This window comes from Phlebotomus argentipes, unplaced genomic scaffold (genome assembly GCF_947086385.1).
Source record: "Phlebotomus argentipes unplaced genomic scaffold, Phlebotomus argentipes genome assembly contig_15, whole genome shotgun sequence".
NCBI lineage: Eukaryota > Metazoa > Arthropoda > Insecta > Diptera > Psychodidae > Phlebotomus > Phlebotomus argentipes.
Genome location: NW_026776181.1, coordinates 15797507 through 15823520, shown reverse-complemented (window position 1 = coordinate 15823520; position 26014 = coordinate 15797507). Strand labels below are relative to the sequence as shown.

The 26014-nt window shown below is 40.2% G+C and overlaps 3 protein-coding genes across 6 annotated transcripts; 2 read left to right on the top strand and 1 right to left on the bottom strand.

Moving 5' to 3' along the window:
• Positions 1-949: 949 nt before the first annotated feature.
• On the top strand, positions 950-10756 carry LOC132261974 (uncharacterized). The gene is made up of 5 exons (XM_059761059.1): positions 950-1765; positions 4557-5286; positions 7697-7820; positions 9421-9999; positions 10366-10756. The coding sequence occupies exons 2-5, from the start codon at positions 4585-4587 to the stop codon at positions 10494-10496; spliced, it is 1536 nt and encodes a 511-aa protein (XP_059617042.1). The 5' UTR covers positions 950-1765; positions 4557-4584; the 3' UTR covers positions 10497-10756.
• A 3-nt stretch (positions 10757-10759) lies between these two features.
• On the bottom strand, positions 10760-14966 carry LOC132261973 (nose resistant to fluoxetine protein 6). Of its 3 annotated transcripts, XM_059761057.1 has the most exons (6): positions 14951-14966; positions 13297-13520; positions 11802-12605; positions 11671-11744; positions 11031-11541; positions 10760-10964 (listed from the first exon to the last, which is right to left on the bottom strand). In XM_059761057.1, the coding sequence occupies exons 1-6, from the start codon at positions 14964-14966 to the stop codon at positions 10770-10772; spliced, it is 1824 nt and encodes a 607-aa protein (XP_059617040.1). In that variant the 3' UTR covers positions 10760-10769. The 3 variants fall into 3 exon arrangements, with proteins under 3 accessions (XP_059617040.1, XP_059617039.1, XP_059617038.1); XM_059761056.1 differs by lacking the exon at positions 14951-14966 and having other exon boundaries at positions 10760-11493; positions 11551-11744; positions 13297-13630; XM_059761055.1 differs by lacking the exons at positions 13297-13520; positions 14951-14966 and having other exon boundaries at positions 10760-11493; positions 11551-11744; positions 11802-12779.
• On the top strand, positions 12601-25943 carry LOC132261975 (kelch-like protein 1). 2 transcript variants are annotated; one of them, XM_059761061.1, is made up of 5 exons: positions 12601-12622; positions 23224-24077; positions 24132-24493; positions 24561-25077; positions 25142-25943. In XM_059761061.1, the coding sequence occupies exons 2-5, from the start codon at positions 23556-23558 to the stop codon at positions 25265-25267; spliced, it is 1527 nt and encodes a 508-aa protein (XP_059617044.1). In that variant the 5' UTR covers positions 12601-12622; positions 23224-23555; the 3' UTR covers positions 25268-25943. The 2 variants fall into 2 exon arrangements, with proteins under 2 accessions (XP_059617044.1, XP_059617043.1); XM_059761060.1 differs by lacking the exon at positions 12601-12622 and having other exon boundaries at positions 23060-24077.
• Positions 25944-26014: the final 71 nt, after the last annotated feature.

The window sequence follows — 26014 nt, the reverse complement described above, 5'->3', positions numbered from 1 at the left end:
AATTTTCTCGAGGGGGAGAAAATATGTCTGAAATTTGGCCACTTTGTGATACTTTTAACTCGATATCTCTGATATTTCTGTATGAATTAATTCTAAATCGCTCCTTTGAGCATATTTTTTTTTAGCCATAATCTAAGGAAAACTTCAAAAAGTTGCTGATTTTGTAAGTCAAATTGCCTATACCAACCGGAAAAACACTCAGCTCTGCTCAATTGATATCTCTGGAGATATTGTGGCGAGAATGCTACTGTCATGGCGGTCTTCTCCTTCTGACGAGACTCTCGCTGCAGCAGAAGAAGTTGGATACATAAATGCCAACGTCCCTTATGATATCGGAGCTTCAATTTCAAGTTTATATTCGAGTTTAGCAAGCAAATTTACAGAGTTTCTTGATTGATTGGATTTCTTTTGAATTGTTCGAAATAACAAACCTTTTCTAGTGATTTAGTGAATATTTCGCCAAGTTTGCTAGTATTTGATAGAAAATTAAACATTTTCATAAGATAAACATTGCTTTTCTGAACCATTGATGCCAAAAAAACACTGCAAATTGTGTTGAAGTCAAACATAACCTCAAAAGTAAGTATTATGAATTTGGAAAATATTTATTTAGATCACTTTTTGCACAATTTTAACTCTCAATCAACAATTTTAAGTAATAAAAGATGATTTTATCATCTAGAATGCTTCCAATTGGAGTCTCTTAAGATCTGTAAGTGATATTTGTGAGGTTATGGTTGGGAAAAACTCTCAGAAAAGCGCTTTTAAGCTGATTTTTACAGAAATATGGCATGGAACTGTTTTAATGCTGTTTTGTCACTAAATCTGTCTCTAAATGTCTCATAATCTAGAAAATAACCAAGATTCATTCTTCTAAGTGGAAATATTCTAAAGAAACTTGAACAATTACGGTGATTTTTAATCAGAAAAGAAGCATTTACTTTCGCTTCAGCACAATATCTCTCCCTTGATCAGCAGTGGAAGATAAGAATTTGCATAATTTCACTGATATTTCCTCTGCTGAAAGTTTCAGTGAAACTTTGCGCGTCTGAATTCGCCCTGAAGCTGATTTATCCGTGCTAAGCGAGTGAATTTGCTGTGAAGAGCGAATGATTATGATAGATGGTGAGGAGATAAGCAACCTGCCGGAGAAGGAAAAGATGTGTGTAAAGAGAATGCAAGATTGCGACGAGTACCAATCGTGAAAGTCACACACTTGAAGTTCTAGGCATTGAAGTGCTGTTGAGATCATGTTGTGTGTTGGGGAAGAAGAAGGAAAAAAAACACGGGTTTTTCGGTGAGCCAGAGAAGAGAGAGAGAAGAGTCTCTCTTGTGTGTCTTTCCAGGGTCAGACTCTGCGCGCGGTTTTCACACCGCGATGGAAAAATGCCGCGAGGAAAAATCGCTGCGCGCGCGCCTGCAAGAGAGTCGCGCTCTGCGATGCCGTAAAACTCTTGAGCGCGCTCGCCTTGGTTGGTTGCTTGGAATTTCAGTGGTCGCGCCGCAGTTGAAGTTGGTCGGCCGACGTTGGAGGAGCGCACAAAAGAGCGGCGCTCGCACTTTACCGCAATCACAGTGAGAGAGAAGAGAGAAAAGAGAGCAATTGAATGTGACAAGAAGTGATCCCGTGCGTGTGAATCGATGACATTGGCTTGTAACGTGATAACAGGACAAGAGGATAAAGTGCGATCATTCTGCATCAGCGCAATCGCCGAGAGAGAGATCATCACAGTGATTTCCCGAGAGTGGCTGCCGTGCAAGCAAGGTAATGACTCGACAATATCTGGTACTTTTTAGTGGCAAACATCGCGAGTTTTAGTTGAATTTCACTTCTTTTTGTCCGCGCGCTGCGTTGACGCAAACGAGTGCGCCGAGATGTGTGTTTTGTGTGGTCAAGAGCGGTGAAAAATGAATAATATTCGTTCCATGTTGATGAGCTTTGCTGGAATAAAATGCCCCACAAAGCCATTGATTGCTATTCGTCACAATTTTGCACACTCCAATGCGACTTATCGCGAATTAGAGACCACATTCTCTCTCTCTCTCTCTCTTCGTTTCCCGTGGAAAAACAAGAAGAGACCTCATGACGCGACGCTCTTGTGGCGGAAAAGAGGAAAGAGCAAAAATTGAGCCCAATTTTCTCCTCAATTTCCGAGGGTTGCTCAATTTGAAGAAAAGTCATTTCCATTCCTCAGATTTCCATATAACATTCCATTCCATCCATTCCTAATTTGAACTTATGCTTTCGAAATAATCTTGACAGACTTTCAGATCGTGAAGTCGCGGGTTCGATTCTCCTGCAGTTGCTTTTTTTTCACAACTCTTTTTCACTTTTCTTTCCTTTTTCGTGTATTTTCCTTGACTAAAGATAATTTCCTCTACAAAAATTATCTCTAATAACCCTTTCTGATACTAAGAATTGCTTTTCTCTTAAAGTGAGAGAAAGTTTTATGCCTTAACTTTCTGTTTAACGTTTTAATGTCTATTCTTGGGCTTGAAATTTCTCCTAAGAACTCCTTTTTCAAGCCGAGAATGTATTTTTCCACAATACTCGTTTGGAAAGCTTCTAATATTGCATTTTGCGTCCTTTTCCTTCGCACATTTGCGTTCATAAGTTCAAATCCAGCTGGCGGCAAGTTTTTTTTCACATATTTTCCTGTTTTGGCCCTTTTTTTGATACAAGAATTTAATCAATTGGCTAATTTGGGGTGTTTAAATGCTTTAAAATGTTATTTGTGAAGTAGCTGAATTTAATTCGCTCACAAATAAATAAATTCTCTATATTCTATGTATTCTAAGAGCGATGTAAATGTTTTAATTTGATTTTGACCTATATTTGCATCCATTTTTGGATATTCTTTAATATTCCGACTGAAATTATTCGTCTATTCCTCATCTTGAGCGACCCTCGCTCATTGCTTATTATCTAAATATGCGCACGCCTCCGTGAATTTCTTCAATCTGTTGTTGTCTTCCCGGCGAGAGGGAGAGAAAAAAAGACTCTCACTCCACAAGTACTCGTCGCATTAGCGTGTCCACTTTTGATCCATTGTCTGTGCAATTTCTGCTCTTTTGCTCAACACACCGTACTTTACCGTTTCTCCAGGTGTTTTTGAACACAGAGAGAGAGAAAATTTCCTCACATGACGACGATGAGAAGAAGTCAATTCATGCCTTTACTCGCTGTGTTGCATAACTTCGCCGAGAGTTGAATGATATTGAAAATATTGCTCTGAGCATGTTTTTGTGTTGAGTTGTGTTAGGTTTCAGAAGTTTCAGCAATCTTGCTTGTTATCTCGCGAAATCCCAGCTTCACTTCCAACTCTCTGAGAGTTTCTGAGTCTCTGAATCGAAGCGATTGGCTCGAATGGAATCCGGAAAATTGAAAAAAATGAAGTAATTACAGTAATTTCTGCTGCACAACATTGATAAGATCGCTTAAGAGCGTGTTAACTGGTGTTAACCGCCTTTGCAATGAATGTTTCTCGTATTCTCACTGCTGTTTTCGGTGAGTTTATCTCTGGCAAGACAATTGAATTGATAGTCAAATAACTGTGACAATCGTTGGTTGACTTGAGTGTCGATTTGCTGATTTTTCAGCAATATTCCATCATTTCTTCACTTTCAGAATATGAAATTTGTAATTTGTTTCCACATTAATTCGCAAATTATAATAAATATCTTAAATTTCCATTCGATATTTCTCTAAAAATTCACTTTAAATCGTTTTTAGGACATCTTTTTCGATCATAACCTCAAAAATGTCACTAAGAGATCTTGAAGGAATCACATTTTCTAAGGCTAGATGACAATTTTTGAGGTTATGTTTGATTTCAACATAATTTACAGTGTTTCTTGGCATCAAAGGATCCAAAATGCTTAATTCTGCCAATAACTAACAATCTTTCCGATTTGAACATAAAAATTGATGTCCTTTAATGCAAATTATTCACTAAATCTGTCCTTAATTCATTACATAACCTAGAAATTGATTTTTACAGTCGTTTCTGCGTAAAAATGACAAGAAATCTAATGAATTGGGATAATTTGGCAGTAAAAGAAGAACACAGAAAAGAAATATTGTAAATCTTTTAGCACTTTCACTTTCTATAACACTTCTGCTGAGCTGTACACCACATCTGACCATATTATTGCTCCCTTGAGTCAGATTTGACTTCAATGAAGAACTGTTATTTAATTTTTCAGCCATTTTGCAGCTCAAAAAGACAATAATTCGAGACTTTTCATCTCCTTTTCATTGATTTGCTTGATTTCTCTTGGGTTTTATTGAAAATTTAGGCGTCTTTAGCATGTTTAAGAGTTAAAATTCTTACTTTTCTCAAGATTCAAAGCCATTATTTAATACAAGAAATAGATTCATTGACTTAAGCACGCATAAAATTGAGATTTTACTTGAATTACTGTCGAACGCCGCTAATATTTGTCACTGGAAGATTCTGTGATTTTCTCTACGCCACTGTGCGATGTTGTGACCCTGTTTTAATGAGTGGCCAGCATTATTGTTTGCTGACAATTCGCTTTCTTGCCATTCGCAGGCGTGTTTGCACAGATGGATGAGGCAATATGACTTCAACGGTGGACTCCGCGAGACATTCGCTGCCGGAGGACAAGCTCGCGCGCCCCGTGAGCGCGTACGACAACTTGAATGGGAAGAGCGAGGCGCGGCGGAGCGCCAGGGCGTCTCTGGGTGAGGAGAGGAACGGCGGCTTTCCCTACACTGAGATCAGCTTCAAGTTCGGCGACATTCCCGCGCGGCGCAGCGACGACGTCATGAGTGACGCCACGAGCGCGGAACGCCAAGCGACTGAGGCGGCTGACAAGATGAGTGAGAATCTCGGCGAGTCAGTGCAGAGTGATGAGCTGAGGCGGCAGAACTGCAAGGCGTCCATCAGCAGTGCCAAATCCAGCTTCTTTGGCCTCAACGGCGACGCACAGAGCAGCGGCGGCGTTCCGCGGCGGAGGATCCGACTGAGGATGGACGAGGACGAGGAGGATTCCGAGGAGTATGGCGAGGAGACGGTGAAGCTGCTGCCGGAAGTTGTCAACACCTTCAACAGCACGGCGTCAACGTCCAATAGTTACCAAAATGTGCCGCGAAACAGTCACAAGTTCCAGAAGCAGCTCAGTTACGTGCAAGAGATGAAACTCGTGGACTCCTCGTCGTCCTCCGAGTCGCCTGGACAGGCGGACGTTGTGCCCAGGCTCAAGAGTCCGGCGAAGAGTGTGTCAGAGAGTGAGTCGAATCGCTTAAGTCAACCATCACAGGTGAGGAATTTTTCCCTTCGCCAACTTATTACTCATCGATATGATTGCTAAAATGTCGAAGAAAACCACAAATACTAATCTTGATTGAGTTGCGGAGTAATATTTTGTGTTGTGGTTTTAATTCTACACTTTATTACATTGCAATCGTTTGATTTTCATGGGCAAATCGTGTTTTAAGAGAGAGAAAGAGTGAAAATCTCATGCCAATGCTTAATTAAATCATTCATAGAAATTCTACAGATGCGCAAAAGTCGAAAAAATATCATACAACGTGGGAAATAATGCAACTGAATTGTCCATTTTTTCCGGGGCGTTTTCTGCTTCAATAGCATCACAAATCGCTGGGTGAATTGAGAAATCTATCAAAAGTAAAGAAAAATCGCTATTTTTAAGCAGAGCGAGTTTAAATTTTAGCGTTAAATTTACTTGAAAACCCTCAAAACGCCTTCAAATCGTGCGATAAAGTGCAAATATTGCTTTGTATTTTTTTATTTTGTAAATATTTCAATTGATTTTATTGATATTTCTAGAAATTTTTGACTAAAATATGGTAAAATTAATAGAAAATCTGAAAATATTGCTTTCCAAAGTCGATTTTTTAATAGTTTTCAAGTCGATTTTTGAAAAATTTTAAAAAACATTTTAGGATAATTCTGAAAATATAATATTGCTGTCTAAGAAAGCGTTTGATGCGTTTCACTGCCATTTTTGAGACTTTTTTCACTGAAAATTGTTGAATATTCGAGTTTTCATTCGCAAAACATGACAATTTTTTTCCATTTGTGCTTTTTGGATAATTAAAATCTTTTACTATTGTCTAATAAGATAGAAAACTCAAAATTTTTTATACAGGAAGAACGAATAAAAAGCTTTTCAAAAATACATAAGACGAAAACTATGATAAATCAAGTTTTTAATAGTTTTCGATTCACCCATCGAAATAAGAAAAATTGAGAGGATCTTTTTGTGATTCTAGACAGAGAGCGAAAGAGAGAGAGAAGAAAAAGCGTCCCTCCTTAATTATTGCAATAGCATTGAAAATGTGTACAATTCATTTGTACTTAATAGTGCGCCTTTAGATGAGCAGAAATTGGTTGTTATTTGAGATTTTCTCGTGTGTTTTGTCCCTGAAGACGGGCTAATAGTTCATTGGCGATGTTTCTCAACAATAAAATGCAATTTCCACAAATGACACAATTTTCTTCTCACCTCGCAAGACTTCTGTTTTTTTTCTCTGCTGTTGTGCAAAAACTTAATAATTTGCAATTTTTCATGCGGGAAAGAATGTTGGGTGAATTTTTCACACCTGATCGCCAGAGAGAGACTGTTCTTCGGCGCGGCCAAGGGAATTGAGGTCTTGTCTTCCTATTCGCCTGGGCTTTTGCAGTATTGCGTAATTTATGGCATCTTCACATGCGTCATGTTTTAATTAATATGAAATGTAAATTGTGTGCGATAAGTGAATGAAGGAATTTAATTGCTTTACATGTTTCTCTCGCACCTCTTTTGCTCACTATTTTGTAAGATATTTTGTAGCTTTTCTGGCTGGTTTTTTCTCTCTCAAAGAATTCGTATTTTTATCGTTCTCTTCCTGGGTGATTTAGAGATCTTTGATAAGGGCCAAGATTGAGCATTGAATTGAGAGGTTTTTGACCTTTCGTGCGCGCGCGCGCGGGAAAGTGATTCTCAGTAAAATTGCCAATCAATTTTCAGCGGAACCGACAGTAAAATTGAAGTGGATTTCTTTCGGGGGGGCAATTTGGCGCTCTTTGGCAACTTTTGTGGCCTTCGAGCGAACTTTCTATCACTCGAGTGCTTAAGAGGTTGAGAGAGTGCGATGATGACCTCTCGAAATGATCATGAGTGTGTAAAACTTCCGTGAACTCTCTTCAATTTCACTCAGAATTCTCCGGTTGTGTAAATATTTGGAAGAAGAGCTTCAACGAGAATGTTAATGAGCAATTCTCAATCACACACACACATGTTAAACCTTCAAACATGTAAAAGTTTAGCAATCGAAATGAATAAGGAAAAACAGTCTTTGCTTTTCTCGCTAAAACAGTGTTTTAATTGAGTTTTAAGTGATTTCGCAATGTGTAAGAGAGGAAAAATGGTGAAATTTGCCTTAATTAATTATATTCAAGTTCAGAACTAGAAAATCCGTGATAAAAAGAATTTACTGTAAATATAATTCATGTTCATGCTTGAAAATTAGAGCCACAATTGCAGATTGATCCATTTTTGCAAGATAAATGCAGATTCATTAAAATAACCTCTGAAAGTTGTGTTAAAATTACACATTCAGGCAATACAACACACTTTTTACGTCTTTTATGTGACTGAAAATTGCTCCATTGCATGATATTTCGGCTTTGACAGTGAATTGAAGCTTCTGCTTTTCCTTCCACAGTCAGTCTACATGGCCACAACAGTGCCGCAGAACATGAAGCCAGCGCAGATTACAGGACGTCACGTCCCGACGCGATCGAGTTTAAGACACTCGCGAATGCTCGTGGTGAATAAGAGCTTCAAAGGTGAGAATATTTCTGTTTCAAGGGGGAAAAAATACAGTCAGAAGTACTTAAGAAGTGAAAGTGTTCAAAAACCTCCATTCTCTCTTTTCTGCGTGCTTCTTTCACTGCCAAATCATCTCAATTCTATGGATTTCTTAAGAATTTGTACGAAGAAACAATTCTTTTATAGGTTATGTAACGAATCAGGGACAGATTTAGTGAATATTTCTCATTCCAACACATCAATTCTTATGCTCAATTCGCCAAGATTGCTAGTTATTGACAGAATTAATCATTTTCAATCGATAAACATTGCTAAACACTGCAAATTGTATTGAAGTCGAACATAACCTCAAAAATAAGTACAGTGGAATTGGAAAATGTTTATTTAAATCATTTTTTGCACGATTTTCATTCTGAATCACTAAACTTTGAGTGAAAATGATTATTTTATCATCCAGAAAGCTTTCACTCAGAATCTTTTAAGATCTCTTAGTGACATTTTTGAGGTTATGGTCGGAAAAAATGCTCTAAAAAGCATTTTTAAGTGAATTTTTACAGAAACAACGCATGAAACTCTCAGATATTTATTATAATTTGCAAATTATTGTGGAAACAGTCTAAAAATTTAGAGTGCTGGAGTTGTTAGGAAGTGATTTACAGATTAAGAGACATATTATCTCCCCCTTGGTCTGCTCTTTTCCGATCTTTATGACCTGAATCTGCTTGTAAAACACACTTGCAGTCGTTGGATTTCACACATTTTCCTACTAATTTATTCCTTGCTAAAATATTAAATGAAGATAAAGTGCAATTAAAGCGCGATTCCTTCTGAGAGAGCGGAAAAAAGTGTTTAAAATGTAAATATTATCCTAAATATTGTCTCATCCTCAGAGAAGGAAAACAAATGATATTTTAGCAAATATTATAAAACGGAGGCGGATTTGAGTGATTCTCTCTGAGAAAATGATGTCATTTTGCGAATAAGTCAAAGTCAAGGAGAATTGATGAATTTCGGGTGAATTTTTTCCTCACATTCTGAGAATTTACCTTGAAATGTTGCGCATTTCTATGCGATGATTTTTCAAGATTAACTGCAAGTATTGACTTGATGCCATGTCATTTGGCAGAGAACAAAAGCATTAATTACGCCTTCATTTAATAGGTTTTCACTGTAATTTCTTATGCGGGAAAATGTGTGTGTGTGTGTGTGGAGGAAATTCCTGGTCTGGCAAATCTCTAATGATTTCTACCTTAATTGACACTTGAAGTGTGTGCAAATGTTAAAATCTGGTAGTTGATTAATGTTGCGATAACATATTTTGTTATCTTCCTGACGAGCGCCTCAAAGTGTTGAACAACACATGAGCAAAAAGCCCAACACAGCATCGATTAGAAATCGAGATTGTGCGTTACATGAATAGTTTTGTTGTTGCACAGCAAGAAAAAAAGAATGTGAGGAATTTATGGATTGAATTCGAGTGAACATTCTTCAAATTATTGTAGGTTTTTTTTTACGAGGATGACTTTCGTGTTTCTTTCATTTCGTCAATTTCTTCAATTTCTTCAATTTCTTCAGGCGCTCTTGAGATTAATTGCAGTTTTTGCTGTTGTCTTGCAGAAAATGGAACGCCAAATCCGCTGAATTTGCGACATCCGAAGTGGGGAAAGTTCTTCCTGATCATGCAGATCCTCAGCGGCATTCTGGCGCTCGCCATTGGCCTGTGGCTGCTGCTGTGGGCGCCGAGCACGCGCGCCCAGGACAATCCCTACTGGAGTGGCATTCTGCTGATCATCGCGGGCTCCATTGGCTGCTCGCTGATGGACTTCAAGAGGGCGCCGCGCAGCAAATCCCGCGAGATGTGCTTTCGCGCGCTGAAGATCAAGTTCAGCGTGTGCGTGATTCTGGCCACGCTGGCATCTCTGCTGGCCTCACTCTTCGCCGCCGTGCATCTGGGCGCCTTGTCCGCCACGTCCACCAACTGCCTGCCGTCCAACATCTTCACCATCAGCTCCACGTGCGTGTGTCTCTTCGGGCGGCGCAACGAGACGACGGATCACCTCGAGATCCTGCGACACACCAACGGAGACGCGCACGAGGACCCGGACGCGCCCGTGGCGGACACCGGCGGCACGGAATTCCACTACAGAGACCTCAATTGTCGCGAGGTCGTCGGTCCTTTCCGCTACATCTTGATGGGTAGGTTTTCCGAGGTGCTTAAGAGCAAATAACTTCATTTGATCTGCATTTTTGGCTGCGATTTTATTTAATAAATGACTCAGAAACAGTCAAATTTGATGAGAAATAATGGCAAAAGCCCTTATTTAATATTAAGCAGCACATTTTGCTGCAGATTTCAAAAGTCTTTAGCTTAATTCCATAAAGACTTGACTCTGAAACTCATTCAACTCATTAATGAAACATTTCTATCTGAAAATGATGACTATAAATCATGGATTGACTTGATTTTGAGTCAGAACTTGGGTCAATTCTCTCAAAAAGCGTTTTTTGAATATTTCAGCAATATTTCTCAGCTTCTGTGACTAATTTCACTTGCATTTTCAGGTTCTATTGTTACAAATCTGGTGGGATTTATTGCGGCGGCGAGTGTGCTGATTCTGTATTGGACCGGAAGACGGCAGAGACGGAGATTTGAGGCTGCAGGACCTCTTCCGGGTGTGACACAGTTGCCGTAGTGAAAGATAAATTAATTGTAAGGTATTTGTTTTTGCAATATATTGACTCTCTTTCTCTCCATGGGAAAATGCTCAGTGTGAAGTTTGCCGGAAAGTAGACTGAATGAGTTTGTGAGAAAAAGGCGCAACGCTTCAAGTTTTCCATTTTTAATATATATTTTCTAAAGGTGTCACAGAACAATGAGTGAATATTGTGTACAAAATTTGTTAAATCCTATAATTACAATTTTTTGCAGGATGAAAAAAATCCTGGCTTTTTGGATTGTGTTATCTCTAGTCCAGCAGTGACTTGATGATGTTCGTGTTGTAGACAATTTCCTTCGTTGCCGCGCACTTTGTCTTGTCACTCTCGCTCCTCCTTGGCGGGCGTCTGAACAGGAGCTTCTTGATGTTGCCGAACGGTGTGTCGAAGAGGAGTGTGAGAGCGACAGAAGTGATGCCAATCCAGAGGAATTCGTACAAATCAAGCTGTGCAAAAGTGAACAGAAATGTGTCAATATCAGGCTGAAATCCTTGCAGAGCGCGGAGACTCACCGTTGCGGGGACGAAGTCGTATCTGCTCGCTGTGCGCGTGCGTCCGACGTTGAAGAAGAAGACGGGGAACTGCGTGAGATAGATGGCGTAGGAGAGGCGAGTGGTGACTAGGAAGCCCTCCCACGACAGCATGCGACTCAGCAGCGACTCGTAGCCCAGATGGGACGTGAAGATGATCCACGCGAAGAAGCTGCACCACGCGATGGGCGCGAACGCGGCGTAGTGAGCGGCGTGCGTGGTGTTGTACACGTAGCCGATCCTGCCCATGGGCGCCGGCCCGAAGAAGGCCACCAGCATGAGGGCGGTGTTGCTGTACCAGCCGATCTTCAGCTGCGTGGGCGTGAGCTTGAGATCCCGATAGCGGCGCAGGATGTAGCCCAGCAGGACGCCCATGATGTACACTGTGGCGCGGTGAGCGGGAAGGATGTACATGTAGTTGGCAGTGTCGAAAAGCTGTGAAACACTGCAGGAGAGAAGAGCGTCAGCAAAGGATATCTTCGTCGGCGGCCAATGAACTTACGATGTTCCGAAGAAGATGTAATTGGCCAGTCTTCGTGAGACTGTGACGTGATATCTGGCGGCTGTTGAGATGCCAGCAACTGCCAAGATGATCATTAAAGTCCTCCTGGGCCACTTGTACAGCCCAATGGCGATGATGGGCGACAAGACGAAGAGCTGCGTGTCGATTCCAACGTGGTGAGTGTGAGTTAAGCACTGGAAAGCGGAAGAAGGATTAGCACATCAGGATGAGAAACATCATTGGTGACTAACCATGTTCTCAAAGCCAAAGTAGTTGTGGATGAAGAGCAGATTCCGCCACCAAGTTGTCTTGCAAATCTCCGCGTGGTGCGTGACGACGAGATTCCACTGCGGACCGCTGCTGAGGAGCGGCAGGATGAAGGTGCAGAAGAGAATGAGAGCGCCGAGGGTGGGAACGAGTCTCAGGAATCTGCCGACGTATTCCTGGAAGATCCTCACCGGCTGGCCGCGCTGCAAGCGGCCGTACAGCGAATAGGTGGTCAGGAGGCCGCTGAGCATGATGAAGGGATCCGTGTAGAGACTCGCGGCGCGGCCCACGACAGTCCACGGCTGTCCCAAGTACTCCGACATCTCCGTGCGGTTGGCGAAGGGCTGGAAGAAGAGCGCCATGGACTTGTGCGCGATGATCAGCATGCCGGCATTGAAGAATCGAATCCCGTGCACGCTGGCGATGTCATTGCCGTCACGCGTGAAGCTGAACAGCGCCTCGGTGTTCTTCCGCAGGGAGAACGTGAGGAACCAGTCGTTTCGCGTCTCGCTGGTGGCGCGGAAGTCATAGAGAGTCATTAGGGCGGCCAGGAAAAGCACTGCCAGGAACAGACCGCCGACGATGAGAGTGTTCTGATCGATCGTCGGCTGGGAATCTCTGGTCTGGCACATTTCTCGCTCCACGCGCACTTTCAGGTCGATCCGCGTGGCGGCCGTGAACTCCTTGGCGTACTCCAGCAGGGACAGCTCGATGTCCGCCGCGGAGCAGGCGGATGGGACGCAAAGTGCCCAGTTAATGGTGGAGTAGCGAGGAACCCGATGGCCAGGCTGCGAACACAGGAAGAGTGAGTTATTATCCATAGCAATTTCATGTCTTATCTTTTGTAATTTGCTTGGATTGTGAGCCATATCAAGCCTTGTAATCGATCGGCGTTGAACACAAAACTGCGGAATGTGCGTGATTTAGGAAAAGGAAATGCACGATTGATGCACTTCTTCGCGGACGCTTTTGTTAGTCAATGGTCAATAGAATAAAATTGTATTTATTGAATTCCTCACAGCGCTTCTCAAAAGTCGTGTGTGTTTTCCATACTGAGAAATGCGACTCTAATTGACGAAGTGTATTTCGCTGTGAATTACGCGCATTCGCAGAACATCTGGTGGTCAGTGACCGTTACAAGGATGTCCACAAAGCGCGCGCTGTTTTGCATAATATTTTACACATAAATACACTCATATTAAGTCAACCACCCTTTTGGACAAACAGCGGTTTGTTGATGGTTTTCCGGGGTGGATTTTACGAACACAGACAACAAAAAAAGAATCTCACGCGATCGGCTTCAATCGCTCTTCGTTCAATTAGCATTGACGTATGAAGTCATTTCGCATTTCACGCCATAACATTCCGCAGCACAAATATGAGTCAGGCTCTAATGTTGGAGTGAGAATCCCGCCAAAAAGGGGCCAAAGTGCGAAATGTCTTATTATGCTCAACATGAGGCCAAATATTTATACTCACGTCGTTGAATTCGCTGCGGAAAGCGCCGTGAGATTGGATGAGTTGATGGAGAAACTTCATGCGGATGAACTTCTCAGGCACTTCGGGCTGCAGATAAGCCAAACAGTACTGCCCGGTGATTCCCTGTGCGTCCTCCGACACGCCCAGACACTGATCGAAGTCTCCCAGTTGATTCACGTTGCCGTTCAGGAGTCCGGAAGGAAGCTTGGCCGAACTGTCGAGCACTTTGCGGGACGACACAGAAGATCATTATTGAGTGATAATTGAATTCAAGGGGTTAATAATCTCTTCATACTGCTGAAATTGGTTGAAATACAAGAACTGGATCAAATAGAGTCACAGTAAATCATATTTAATTGGGATAATTACAATCAAACTCTTTATAAAGAGATAAATACATTAAACTATCTTTGCGTGTATCGAGCAAATTATCACTGATTTCTTTCTAATTATTTTCATGGAGATTTTAGGAATTCTTTCTTTCAAAGCTGTCTTAATAATCCAGCGAGCACAAAATGCTAAAACGCAAAACTTGAGCTTGAAATAGCTGATTTTAGTGCTATTATCCGCTAATATTTTAGCCATTCGGCTGCTGCACTAGCGAACGTAGCGGCGACCAGCCAAATTACTGATGCGCACTTAAATTCAAAGATGTCGCATCTATTTTTCTGATAAGTTTTTTTTTTGGTGAAATTTAGCAAAATTATTAATATTCAAGTTCATCACTAATAAATCCGTGATAAAAGGAATTTACTGGAAACATAATTCATGTTCATCCTTGAAAATTAGAGCCACAATTCCAGATTGATCCATTTTTGCAAGATATTTGCAGATTTAAATCTCATTCGTTCTCTACATTTTTCACATTCTATAAAAACAACCTCTGGAAGTTGGGTTGAAATTACACATTCAGGAGATACAAATTGGTTTAATTTTTAACACAAGTGAATAGAAAAGGCGTGTGTTAAACGAATATAACACAATGTTTACATTTTATGTGTGACAGAGAATTGTTCCATTTGTCATGAACAAAGTACAAAATTTACACAATATTTTGCGAAAAAGTGCAGGAAAATTCGAAACATTTGTGAAAATTGATGAAATTGCTGCGTTTATAAGGCTATTGATTGCTGTTTTTCAGCTTTTTTGGTTCGCTGGGAACTGTTGAGTAATTCATATTTTTTTTTATAATTATCAAATTATGAAAAACACATAATATTTACCCCTTGATTTGGTGTATCTTTGAAATTATTGCTAATTATAATCAAAAGTGACCTTTTTACTTAGATTTTCACGTTGGAAAATATTCTGCCACATGCAATTATGATTTGTTCGCCAATTCACAATGGCAGCAAAAAGAACTTTTTTTTCTTATCGTCATGAGAGAATTCTTATGCAATTCATGTGCAAATAATGGCCAAAGGGGAACATTTTCTTGAGGCTTTAATGGTGAAAATTCATGGCACATGCTGCATGAAAAATAAATGGTTTTGTTGAGGTTGTGAATGATGAATGGGAATGTTTTGTGCAAAGAAAGAGTGTCTGATGGAAATTCAGTGGCAATTTGTATGAATTCCTGCCAAAGTTGATGACTTTATTGTCATGTTAATTTCTCGCCATGTTGCGTGTGGCATTTTTTCTGCTGGGTTCTTACTTCTAACTGCCCACATGTCGAAGTTCTTGAGGGCTGCGAGATAGTGGGCGCTCGCCTGGCGACACTTGGGCGACACCGCTGAACTCCTGGCGGGATTGAAGGGCATCCCGAGGACGCTGAAGCGACTGCCGAGCGTCTTGAGCAGCGCTGAAAAGGCAAAAATTGGGAATCGTTTAGGCAAATGCGGAAAGTGGTCAAATTGCACCTTGATGGTCCATAAAATATTCTAATGAGCTTCTTTTTGTTTTTGGGAGGAAGCTTTTGACACTTTTTTTTTCTGCACCTCTTGCTGATTGATGACAACTTTGGCAGATATTGTCTCAAACGCTGAGCAATTTTCCATTTATTTTTATAACTCCCCAAAAATCACGCTAATTGTCTGATCAAATAACATTTTTCCACCTTCTTCCTCTGGAATGGTGTGGACTCAAGTGATTTGTCTATCAAAATTGATGAATTTGGGAAAAGTATTTGACAAAGAAAAAAAAAAACTGTACAGGATATTGTTATTGCCAATTGCGAATTGTTGTTTCTTCATCGCTAATTTTGCATAGTTAATTTTGCGATGACATTCAAATGGCAAGAAGAATGTCAAATATGGCGTACAAGATCATTGAAATGATACTGCGCTTTGTGAAATCACAAAAATATTAATATCAATTAGTAGAATTAATATTTACTCAACAATATGTCACACTATTCGCTCTGAAATCTGTGTTGGAGAGCATCAATGTTGACGAGGAGGCTGTATTAAATTAATATGTTCACATTATCACTTCCAAATCAACGCTGAACCTCGTCTTAATTCTCATTTGAGACACCAATTCACCCAAGGGGGAATTTTAAAAATATACAAAATCTGTAGTCTGTTTCCCACATTGATCCACAAATTATAATGAATCTTTTAACTTTCCATCCGATATTTCTGCAATAATCCACTTAATATCGACATTTTGACGTGCATTTTCCGACCATAACCTCAAAAATATGACAAAGAGAACTTTTGAAAGCTTTCTAGATCACAAAATCATCTCTTATGATTTGCCAATCAACTCAAAATTGCTGATTCACCATCAAAATCATCTAGAAAGTTGTCTAAATAGACATTTCTAGTTCACATTATTTTTTTTGAGGTTATGTTTGCAGTGTTTCTAGACATTGAAGATGTAGAACTGCACCGTTTTTAGCTTGAAATCTCAAAATTCGGTCAATTACTGATGATTTCTCGGTTTTTGATTCGTTACATAACCTAGAAAAAAGATTATTACGTTTTGTTTCTGCCGGAAAATCGAAGGGAATCCAAAGAAATGGAACAATTTGTCAGTAAAAGAAGTAATCAGGAAAGGAATATTGAAGATTTTTTCAACTTCTGTTGAGCTGTATTTGAGTTTTACTTAGAAAAAATGCATACAAATATTTTTCTAGGTTATGTGACACATTTAACACATATTTACTGAATAATTCCTATTTTAAATTGAGAAAATTGCTATTCATTGGCAGAATTGAGCTTTTTTCATGCGATAAATACTGAAAGTTGTGTTAAATTTTAGACATAACCTCAAAAACATCATTTTGAAATTGAAAAATGTTCATTTACAAAGCTTTCTGGTCGATTTTAGACTTGAAATCAGCTTAAAATGGAGTTCTTTAAGATTTCTTGAGGTTTTTTTTCGAGGTTGTGGTCGAAAAAGCGACGCCTAATCCAAAAGATTCTTCACAACTCGGAAAAGTAATGCACTAATAGTCTTAGAAATTGATGTTTTGGGTGCATGAGAAAGTGCTGCACCGATTTTAGCCACACTATCTCCCCCTTGGCTTGACATGCGCGAACGGATTCGCTTGAGAGCCGGCGTCAAAGTCAAGTTTACTGTGCCTGTGGACGCATAGATCTTGGCGGCTTTTGCAAAACTCCCGCTTAAGCAGATGCAGGAAAGTTGGTTGATGTTTAGAGTTGTGTGTAGATTTCCTCGGGTGAATTGGGAAATGGCGCACAAAATTGAAGGGGCGCTTTTGAAATGCAACGCTCAAAAGTGAAAAGATTACATTGGGATTTTCGGGCGAGAAATCACATTGAAATTCTTCAGTCACATGTATGCAATTTGCGGGTGAAATCACCAAATAAAACAAAGACACAGAGAGAATCCACCAATATCGGCCGGATTCAACCCGCTGACAAGAAAGACAAAACATCCAAAAGCAATAAAGCTGAAAGTAAGAGTCTTTTTCCGTGTTGCGTAAATTTTGTCGTGTGTCTCTGACCAAAATAGACAATGATGGGAAAGTGTTATTTGGGTGAGGAATTTCACTCTCGAGCTCATTAAATCTTCTGTGTCTCAACTTCAATGTCAATGTCTCTTGAGGGCCTCTTTTGGAGCATCGCGGACACTCAACTGATTAGAAAATTCACGATGAGCGCCAAATGGGGTTTATGAGTAGGCGCAAGATGTTTGGGAGTGACTTAATAAATTCCTCAAAAAGGCCACCGAGTGGATCTCGTGTGACGATCATTCCCGGAAAAACCTCTTTCGCTCTTTCTTCATGACATTTTTTTCTTCTTCTCTCTCTCTTGGTTTAAATATCTGTTATTATATCATGATCCATGGTCTGTCGAAATTTTAATCCGAGGTTGACCAAGAGAGTCACCCTTTGTTGAGAAGGTAATAATTTCTTCTTTCGGGAGTCACGATTTACCAGTGGAATTTTCTCACGGCAAAATGGTCAAGGAAAATAGGGTCGTTCGTGCAAGAAGACAATTTTCTAGTGCTGAATTTTATTCAAGTGCGAGAGGACAAGTGTAATTTTTTTTTCATAGCTTCACTGCACTTCAGACAAAAAAAACGTCTTGTGAGTAATTTGCAATATGACTTGACGACAGTTGACAAGTTAATGGAGTTCCCCCATATTTTGACCGTTTAATGGACAAAACAGTGATTGTCTATGAACTCTGGGCGCGTTGTTCGAGTTATTCTGCACGTGTCTATGAAATTCTTTCATTGATTTATGAGTGATTTTTTTTTACACCCAGCGCACAATGAGACGTGATTAGACTTCATTTTCCGCGCGATTCTCCGAAATTCGCCAAGTTTCTGTCATTGATATGCAATTGCCACAGTCATTCAAATGAGCAGAGCTCTTGTTAACGATGTTGAGCATAGAAAATGCCTAAAAACTCACCATCCTCGTGAATACTGACGGGATCGTCCTCATCCACGGGCGGGAAAGTGTTCTTGTCCCAATGCAATTGCCTCCCTTTGGCGCTCTTCGCCTCGAAAATCACCCCGAAATCCCTCGCCGACGTGTTTCGCGAGACATTCTGACCCCAGAAGCTCTTATTGAGCGACACGAAGGACCAATTGACGCTGGAATTTGTGCACAGCGTGGCCTTTGGCGTGTCCGTGGCGAAATTGGTGGAAAAACTGAGGAAGATTCCACACAGTACCGAGAAAATCTTCAGTGACATCTCAACGATTGGTCTCTTAAGGCACACTTTACAGTTTTTTTTTTATTTTTCGTCTTCACACTTTGCAAGAGACACAGAAAAAGCCTTCTTTCGATCACGATTACAAGATCACTAATTTTCACTTTGTTCACATTTCACAAAAACTGATCTGCGCAACGCATAATTTTTCATGAATGTCCGAAAATTCTATCTTGCGCTGCAGCTCAGATCACGGATCTTCGGCTGTAATTGATCGTGTCAACAGGCGCGACAAGTCACACTTGATCAGCATAATCGCGCAGACTGGAGAGAATCTGGGCTCATCCGTCGTGTTTGGAGTCTCACAAGTGACTGCAGTGACGATCGCGGGGCAAGTGATAATAATTCACACAGACGAGCGGCCAGAATGAGGTGAGAAATGGTTGTTGAGCTCCTCCCTCCCACTTTACCTAGGCAATTCGCCGCCGGACAACTTGGCGGCTCCCTCAGCCACCGTCGATGGCCAGCGAAGCGACAAGGACCAAGAGAGTCTCCCCGATTTTCTGCAGACGCCCAGAAGAGTCTCTCTCTCAAGTCACGAACGCTTTCCGCAGAAGACGCTGAAAGGTGAATCTCTGCGGAGGAGAAGACAAGGGGAAGACAATGCGGCTAAACAGTGTACAATCACTTCTACAATTTCTGTGATGAATCACAGACACTTTCAGATCTTTGGCAGTGCTTAAAACATGCGTTTTCCTTATTTTCTTCTTCTTTTGCGGAACTTTTGAGATTTTTCCAATCGCCTAAAGTATCATAACCTAAAATTTAGGTGTTTTTAGTCTAAAAAGACGCAATTTTTTACTTTTTATCACCATGAAAGCTTACAGAGAAACTGTATTTTGCAAATATATGAAGTTTGAATCACAATTTTAGAAAATACCTTGAGATATCCTAAAGAATCCTTGAAAGACTTTTATTCTTAATCTGTTATAAATCGACAAAGAGCTGAAATTTGCTATTTTTGAGCAGAAAATCAATCAATCAGTTCTTAAAACAGCACAATTTTCTAACCTAAAACAGTATTTTAGAGGTTATGATCAATTTTAGCACAATTAACACAGTTTATGAACAGAAAAAGCTTGTTATCTTGTGAACTTAGGCGTAAAAATGGAAGATTTATGTGGTTATTTAGTAGCAAGGTTTATCTTAAATTCATAACATAACCTAGAAAAATGTAAAGAATGATTTTTTTTCTCCATTTATTGCGTTAATTCTTTTTGTAAGTAACTTTTGAAGGCACTTTCACATACTTCTACTGAGCTGTACACCACTTCTCGCCATATTATCTTCCCCTTGGCGAGAAGACTGTGAAATTGGTTTGGAAATTGGAATTGCGAAAAGTGGGCGCACAATAAATAATCATAATTTGGCATGTTGTGAAAACACAGAAGAGACTAAAATTGGCAAAATCCTGAGGTTAAAGGATCAATTTCAGCTCATTCTTTAAATGCTCCACAAAGAAATATATAAAATATTCACGATGGGAAGTTGTGAAAGATCCGAAAGAAGTTAAAAGTGCGCTTTACAAAGGAAAAAAAAATTGTGAACTGTTAATTTTCATTTCCAATAGTTTTCAGTCAATTAAGTCAAATTAAGTTAATTTGAAATAACATTTTTTTCTCTCCTTGAAACCGATATTATTGGAATTATAGAGGGGAAAATGGCTAACTAAATATTTCACTTTACTTAATAACCAAACATGCAAAAGTCTGGTTAGAATTGAAAGTTCGGTGCATAAAATGAATAAATCATCTGCAATTCTGCACCATTCTCTCAACACCTTTTGATCAATTCGCGCTTGAATTCAATTATGTGGAGATCTTAGGCAATAAAAGCACGCAAAAAGTGCACAAAGTTCACTGAAAAGAGCTTTATTTTTGCCCTCTTGAGGGCAATTGAATAGGTTGGAATTGTGGGTCAGAATTGAGGTATTTTTCTGCACTTTTCGCAACCGCACAGAGGAAGATGTGAAATTTCTTTCAAAGCTCTCTTCCTCATTTCTTCAGCGGTGCGACAAATTGATAAAGAAATTGCAATTTGCTGCGTGAGAGTGAAATTTGCTGTTTTCAATTGTGATGCAATTTTGCCCACGAGCTCATTGTTGTCTTATCACATCGTCTTCCACAGTGTATTGACTCACGATTGAGAGGAATATTAAGTTGCGCAGAGGCAATTTGCAAGAACAGATTCACAGGTGAGCGTGTCAAGGTTGAGATTGAAGTGCAGAGAACATCTTATCTTCACAATTAAACTGCAAATCTATTAATTCTCTGGTCCATGAACTGTTTTAATTATTGCCCACAGTCAATCTCTGGGCTGTTTCGCAACACCAAAATCTACCAGCGCACGTTTTTTTTTTTTTTAATAATTGGTCAATTTTCTTTTCCCTACAAAAGATGATCGATAGAATTGTGTCAGAAACTTTGCAAACATTCACGTCATTATAGAAAATTCCTCTCTGACTGTGTCACACATGTGGATTATGTAAGGAAGAAGGCTCATTGACGCGGTGTTTTGTTAGATTACCTGCGTGGAATTATATCAAAGAGGCGGAGTGAGAAAATGTGGCGCACAAGGAAAAGTTTCATTGCTCATTTGAATCACGTTGCTGATTATAAAATGATGATTAGCTGATGTCCATTTTAATTATTTTGCCCACAATGTATTTGTCACACTAAACTTCCCCTCTCTCATAATTATTGTTTTGTGGGCTGTGGAAGAGTTTGGGTGGGAAAAGCCACACACTCAAGGTGCAATTGTTTGATGTGCATTTTTCAAATGATCTTGGGAAGAATTGAAAATCGATACTGGAATTATTGTATAATCAATAGAGCATTGAGAACGTGGTGACAAATTAAATTAGACGCACACGTGGCGATCAATTAGCCGAAATCGTTCTATTTTTCTCACTTTCCCACTAATTAATCCAGAAATTGGCATTCGGGGTTTCTTCATGCCTGAAATATGTGACTAAGAATGTTAATTAGTCCGTCGGTGTCTTCTGACAAATGCCAATTTGCCCCGCTAAGGACCATCAAGCAAACTAAGTCGGGTTCAAATTGTGGTGAATTTTGTCAGAAATCTAACTTCAACACAACTCTTGAAAATTAATCCAAACTTTTAGTGTCTCTTTAGCCTTTGCCGATTGACATTCAAGAGAGTTTTGCTGTGATATTTCAGCAAAAAAAAGCATGATAAGACAGAAGCAATTTCGCAAGGATAAAATAATTTTGGGTAATTTGAGTTCTTTTGCCATTTCTTCATTATTGCCATATTTGCTCGCTCTTCCGCTATAAAATGTTTTTATTTAATTGCTGCTCTTGTGCACTTGCTAATGGTCCTGAAAAAAATTCCACGCAAAGTCACACTAATTAAGAAAACTTTATTTCTGTGTTGCCACTGAAAATGGCTTTTTCTTCATCCAAATTGTCAATATGAGTTGATATAAAAATTCCTGTTCGTCCCAGACGAGAATTTTCAGAAGAAACCTGATCGTCAAAAAAAACACCTGCGATCAGAGTGTGGATTTCTCAATATTCCCAATTTTCTTGGGCATCTTTCTTCCTCCAATTAGCAACGCCACTTTCATCAGCGATCGACCTTGAGGCGCAATTAGAGAAAATTTCGTTGACAAACTGGGAATTCTTCGGAAGTTTCACTTCTGCTAAATTGTTCCCAATTTGACAGCCAGAGAATTTACTGTTCCAGAAAAACCACAAGAATTCGGTCTTTTTTTTTCACAGCTGAGCCTACAAAAGAAGTGCCAATGATGATCGACAGAAGGCAATGTTGGCCGCAAATTTGCATTTTACGATTGTCGTTCCGTCGTGAATATCAAAAGCGCTGCGGATGAAATGGAAAATGCTTAAGAATTGCGACAATGCAAGACAAAATCAAGAATCAATTGTTCACATATTAATTAAATTCTCGTGGGTGAAAAGTGTATTTGTCAATTATTGCCACATATTTGCCAATGCAGTTCGTCTGGATTTAGATTTTCTGTGAATGTTGATGCGCCTGAGGCTGTCCAAGAGTCATTTTTCGCTCAAAATTGCCTCTTGATGTCACTCTGCTGAGGCAATTAGTCCCGACATCGCCTGATATCTCTGACTAATTGCAATGAGAATTCTTCTGTGATTTATTGGCTGTTGATCCAGCAAAAAATGAGGCATTTTTTGAATATTATGGGAGATTTTATGGTTTGTTTCGCTGTTTCCCCACAGATGGCTAAGCGAACAGGGACGCATTGGAATTCTTCTGTCTGTTTTTCAAATTAAATGATTTCAAGGATTTATTGCCATTTTAGAGATGACTTTCAAAATATTTGGAAGCGGTTTTTCTGCCAGATTTTATTTTGAAATCTCTTCAAGAGTCTCAATTTATCTCCCAAGTTCGACACTGTGTTTTACCCACACTCGCAAACGTCGTGGCGGTGAAAACATCAAAGCAAGATTGCCAATTGCAGCGCTCTACTGGCATGATAATTGAGTAGGAAAAAAGAAGAAAAATTCGCTAAAAGATTGATAAGAAGGGAATTCCCTTCTTATCAGTGTCTTTTCGAGAATTGATCGAGGAAATTATGCGACAAAGAGGCGTTCAAAGATGACGAAAATGTTTTCCGCGTCTAAAAATTGATCGTTACTTTCGGATTTTGAAATCAAATCAGTCAGGATTTCGGGGATTCACCACAGATTTGCTGCTGACTTCAGTTTTATTGTTGTTTCCCGGTGACGTGATGCTTGTGATTAGTCATCTCAGTAGGCTCTGAGTCTTATCACAGTGTGAATTTCAACAGAAGGCAGAAATTGTGGGAAGACAAGCCGATATTGCTGCATCTGCGAGATGAAGTGACAGAATGGAAGCCTCAAATTCGAAAGACAGCACGAAGGATCAGGGATCTTCCCGAGATCACATTGTTCGCACGTGCGAGAAAATGAGGTTATATCAGGAGAACAGGACGTTCTGCGACGTGGTCCTGATTGCTGCTGAAGATGGAGTGAAGTGAGTTCTGAATTCCCAACCTTCTTGACTTGGCCTTTTGGCAAATCTCATTCCGCCAACCCTTGTTTTCCTAGAATCCCAGCACATCGTGCCTTCTTATCAGCGGCCAGCGCGTTCTTCGAAGCGATGTTCATTGGCGACTTCCGGGAGTCTCGGGAAGAAGAGGTCACCATTGGCGAGATTTCGGGAGGTGATCTTCAGTGTCTTGTGCATTATTGTTACACCGGAGAAATTGAGCTGCGCGAAGAGACTTCTTTGGAATCCGCGATGACGCTCTTGAGTGCGGCAAATCGTCTCCAACTGAACGGCGTGGTGAATGCTTGTGGCACGTTTCTTAAACACCACCTTGATGCCACAAACTGTCTGGAACTCGCTGAATTCGCCGAGCGGCACAGCTGTGACACTCTCCTGACATTTGCACAGGATTACATAGACCTAAACTTCCTCCAAGTGATCGAGAATCAAGAGTTTGTCCAGCTCTCTGCTGAAGAACTGGGAAAACTGCTGGCCAGAGATTATCTCAATGTACCATCTGAGGAAGATGTCTTCCACGCGTTGCTGACTTGGTTTCGGCATGATTCCGAGAAGCGAGAGAACTGCATTCCTAGCCTTTTGGCACACATCCGCATTCATCAGCTTCAACCCGAAGTGAATAATTGATCTCTATTCCCCAATAATCTTATAACCCGCTTCGTTTTATAGTTTATCATCGATCACGTGAAGCCGCTGTGCGAGAGTTCAAATTGCCAGGATTTGGTGATGAAAGCTTTCGAGTGGCAACTCGTGCCAGCACGTCGTGCTGATGAATCCAAGCTAGAGGCTCGCGGATCGGCAGCGAGAAAGTTGATCTCTGTGAGATTCGATGGAAACAGCGATTGTCATGTCGTGGAAGAATTTTGCCCGAAAACCAAGAACTGGACATTTTCTATGGAAATTGGGGTCAATCGGTCATGTTGTGGCATGGCTATGATGGACAACAAGATAATTTTCATTGGGGGACGTCATGAAGGATATGCAAGATGTGAGGTGTACAGTTTTGATGTCAAAACCAAGACGCTTCAAACGTGAATATCGTCAAAAGTGAGCATAAAGTTGAAGAGTTTTACTTTAAATATTTATCTTCACTTTCAGACTCTCGCCGATGTTACGGTATCAATCTGAATGCTGTACTGCAGTGCTAAATGGATTTCTCTACGTGTTTGGTGGCAGAAACGAAGAATCTCTAAACACTGTGGAGCGATTGGATCCTAGCACCGGAACCTGGAACGAGGAAACTCCGATGACAATTTGCCGATATTTTGCTGAAGCCGTTGCGTTCGATGGACAGTTGTTTGTGATCGGAGGATGTGATGAGCAATTTTCCCTTAACTCTGTTGAGCGTTACAATCCGAACACGAAAGAGTGGAGCCACGAGGCTCCTATGGTGAAACACCGATATCATATCGGAGTGACTGCGACTAAGGATCACATCTATGTATTCGGTGGGTACAACGGCAACGACCGTCCTTTGTCATGTGTGGAGAGATATGATCCCAAGGCAGATGAGTGGACAATCGTGGCGACGCTTAATGTTAATCCCGGATATATTGGAGTAACTTGTCTGGGAGAGAATATTCTATGTGTGGGATCAATCAACACAGACAGTAAAGTAATTATTGGAGTTTAAGAATATGTAAACTGATATTAATGTGCCTTTCTTATCCATCTTACAGACTGTTGAGCTATTCCATCCGGACACGAATACAACATCTGAATTGACCCACATTAACTGTTGTAAACGAAGCTGGAGCTCATGCAGTGTGTGCATTTTAGCACTTGTTTCCGACAAAGACTTCTAATGTGATCAATTAAATACATGGAAGGAAACTGTGATCGATAATATTCTTGTTTTTTTTAGGAATTACATTGGAATAATTCAGGGAGATTTTACGAACTGGTTTCGCTGTCTTTTCAATTGATCAAAACCTATCTTTAGAGACGTTCTGACCTGGACTACAACATACTAGAATTTAAAGAAAATGCAAGATCTCATTGCCGAGATACAGGCGTTCAAAAGTTTATTCAATATGGCGGCATTCCTTATGACGTCACAGACTAATAATGAATAATGGCCTACTAAAGGGCGTCGAGACACTGGAACATTCAACAGCAACCTATTTTGGCTGCTATAATTTACCATTGAAAGGCTTATTTTTTGCACTCTGCTGTGTTCGAACATTTGCAATTGGTGGGATTCAAACACACGACTGTTGCATTGGGAATCAAGCGCGTTGACCACTGAGCCACAGCCGTCCCACGACACAAAAAGCTGATGTCCTCAATTAAATACATGCAAATTATGATCGATTATACTCCTAATAATATTTTAGGGAGATTTTCCGAATGGTTTTCCCTGTCTTTTTGTAGATCTTGAAGACATAAGTGAAGTTTTGGGATCTTAATTAAGTACTTCTGTATAAATGAAATGATATTAATAGCAAAAACTCGTAAAAATATCTCTTGGTGCACATTTTACATCAGTTTTTCACTTTGAAATCTTTCCTTTAAGGTTTGAAACATTCTCTGAATGCGGGCCTGTCTTTTAC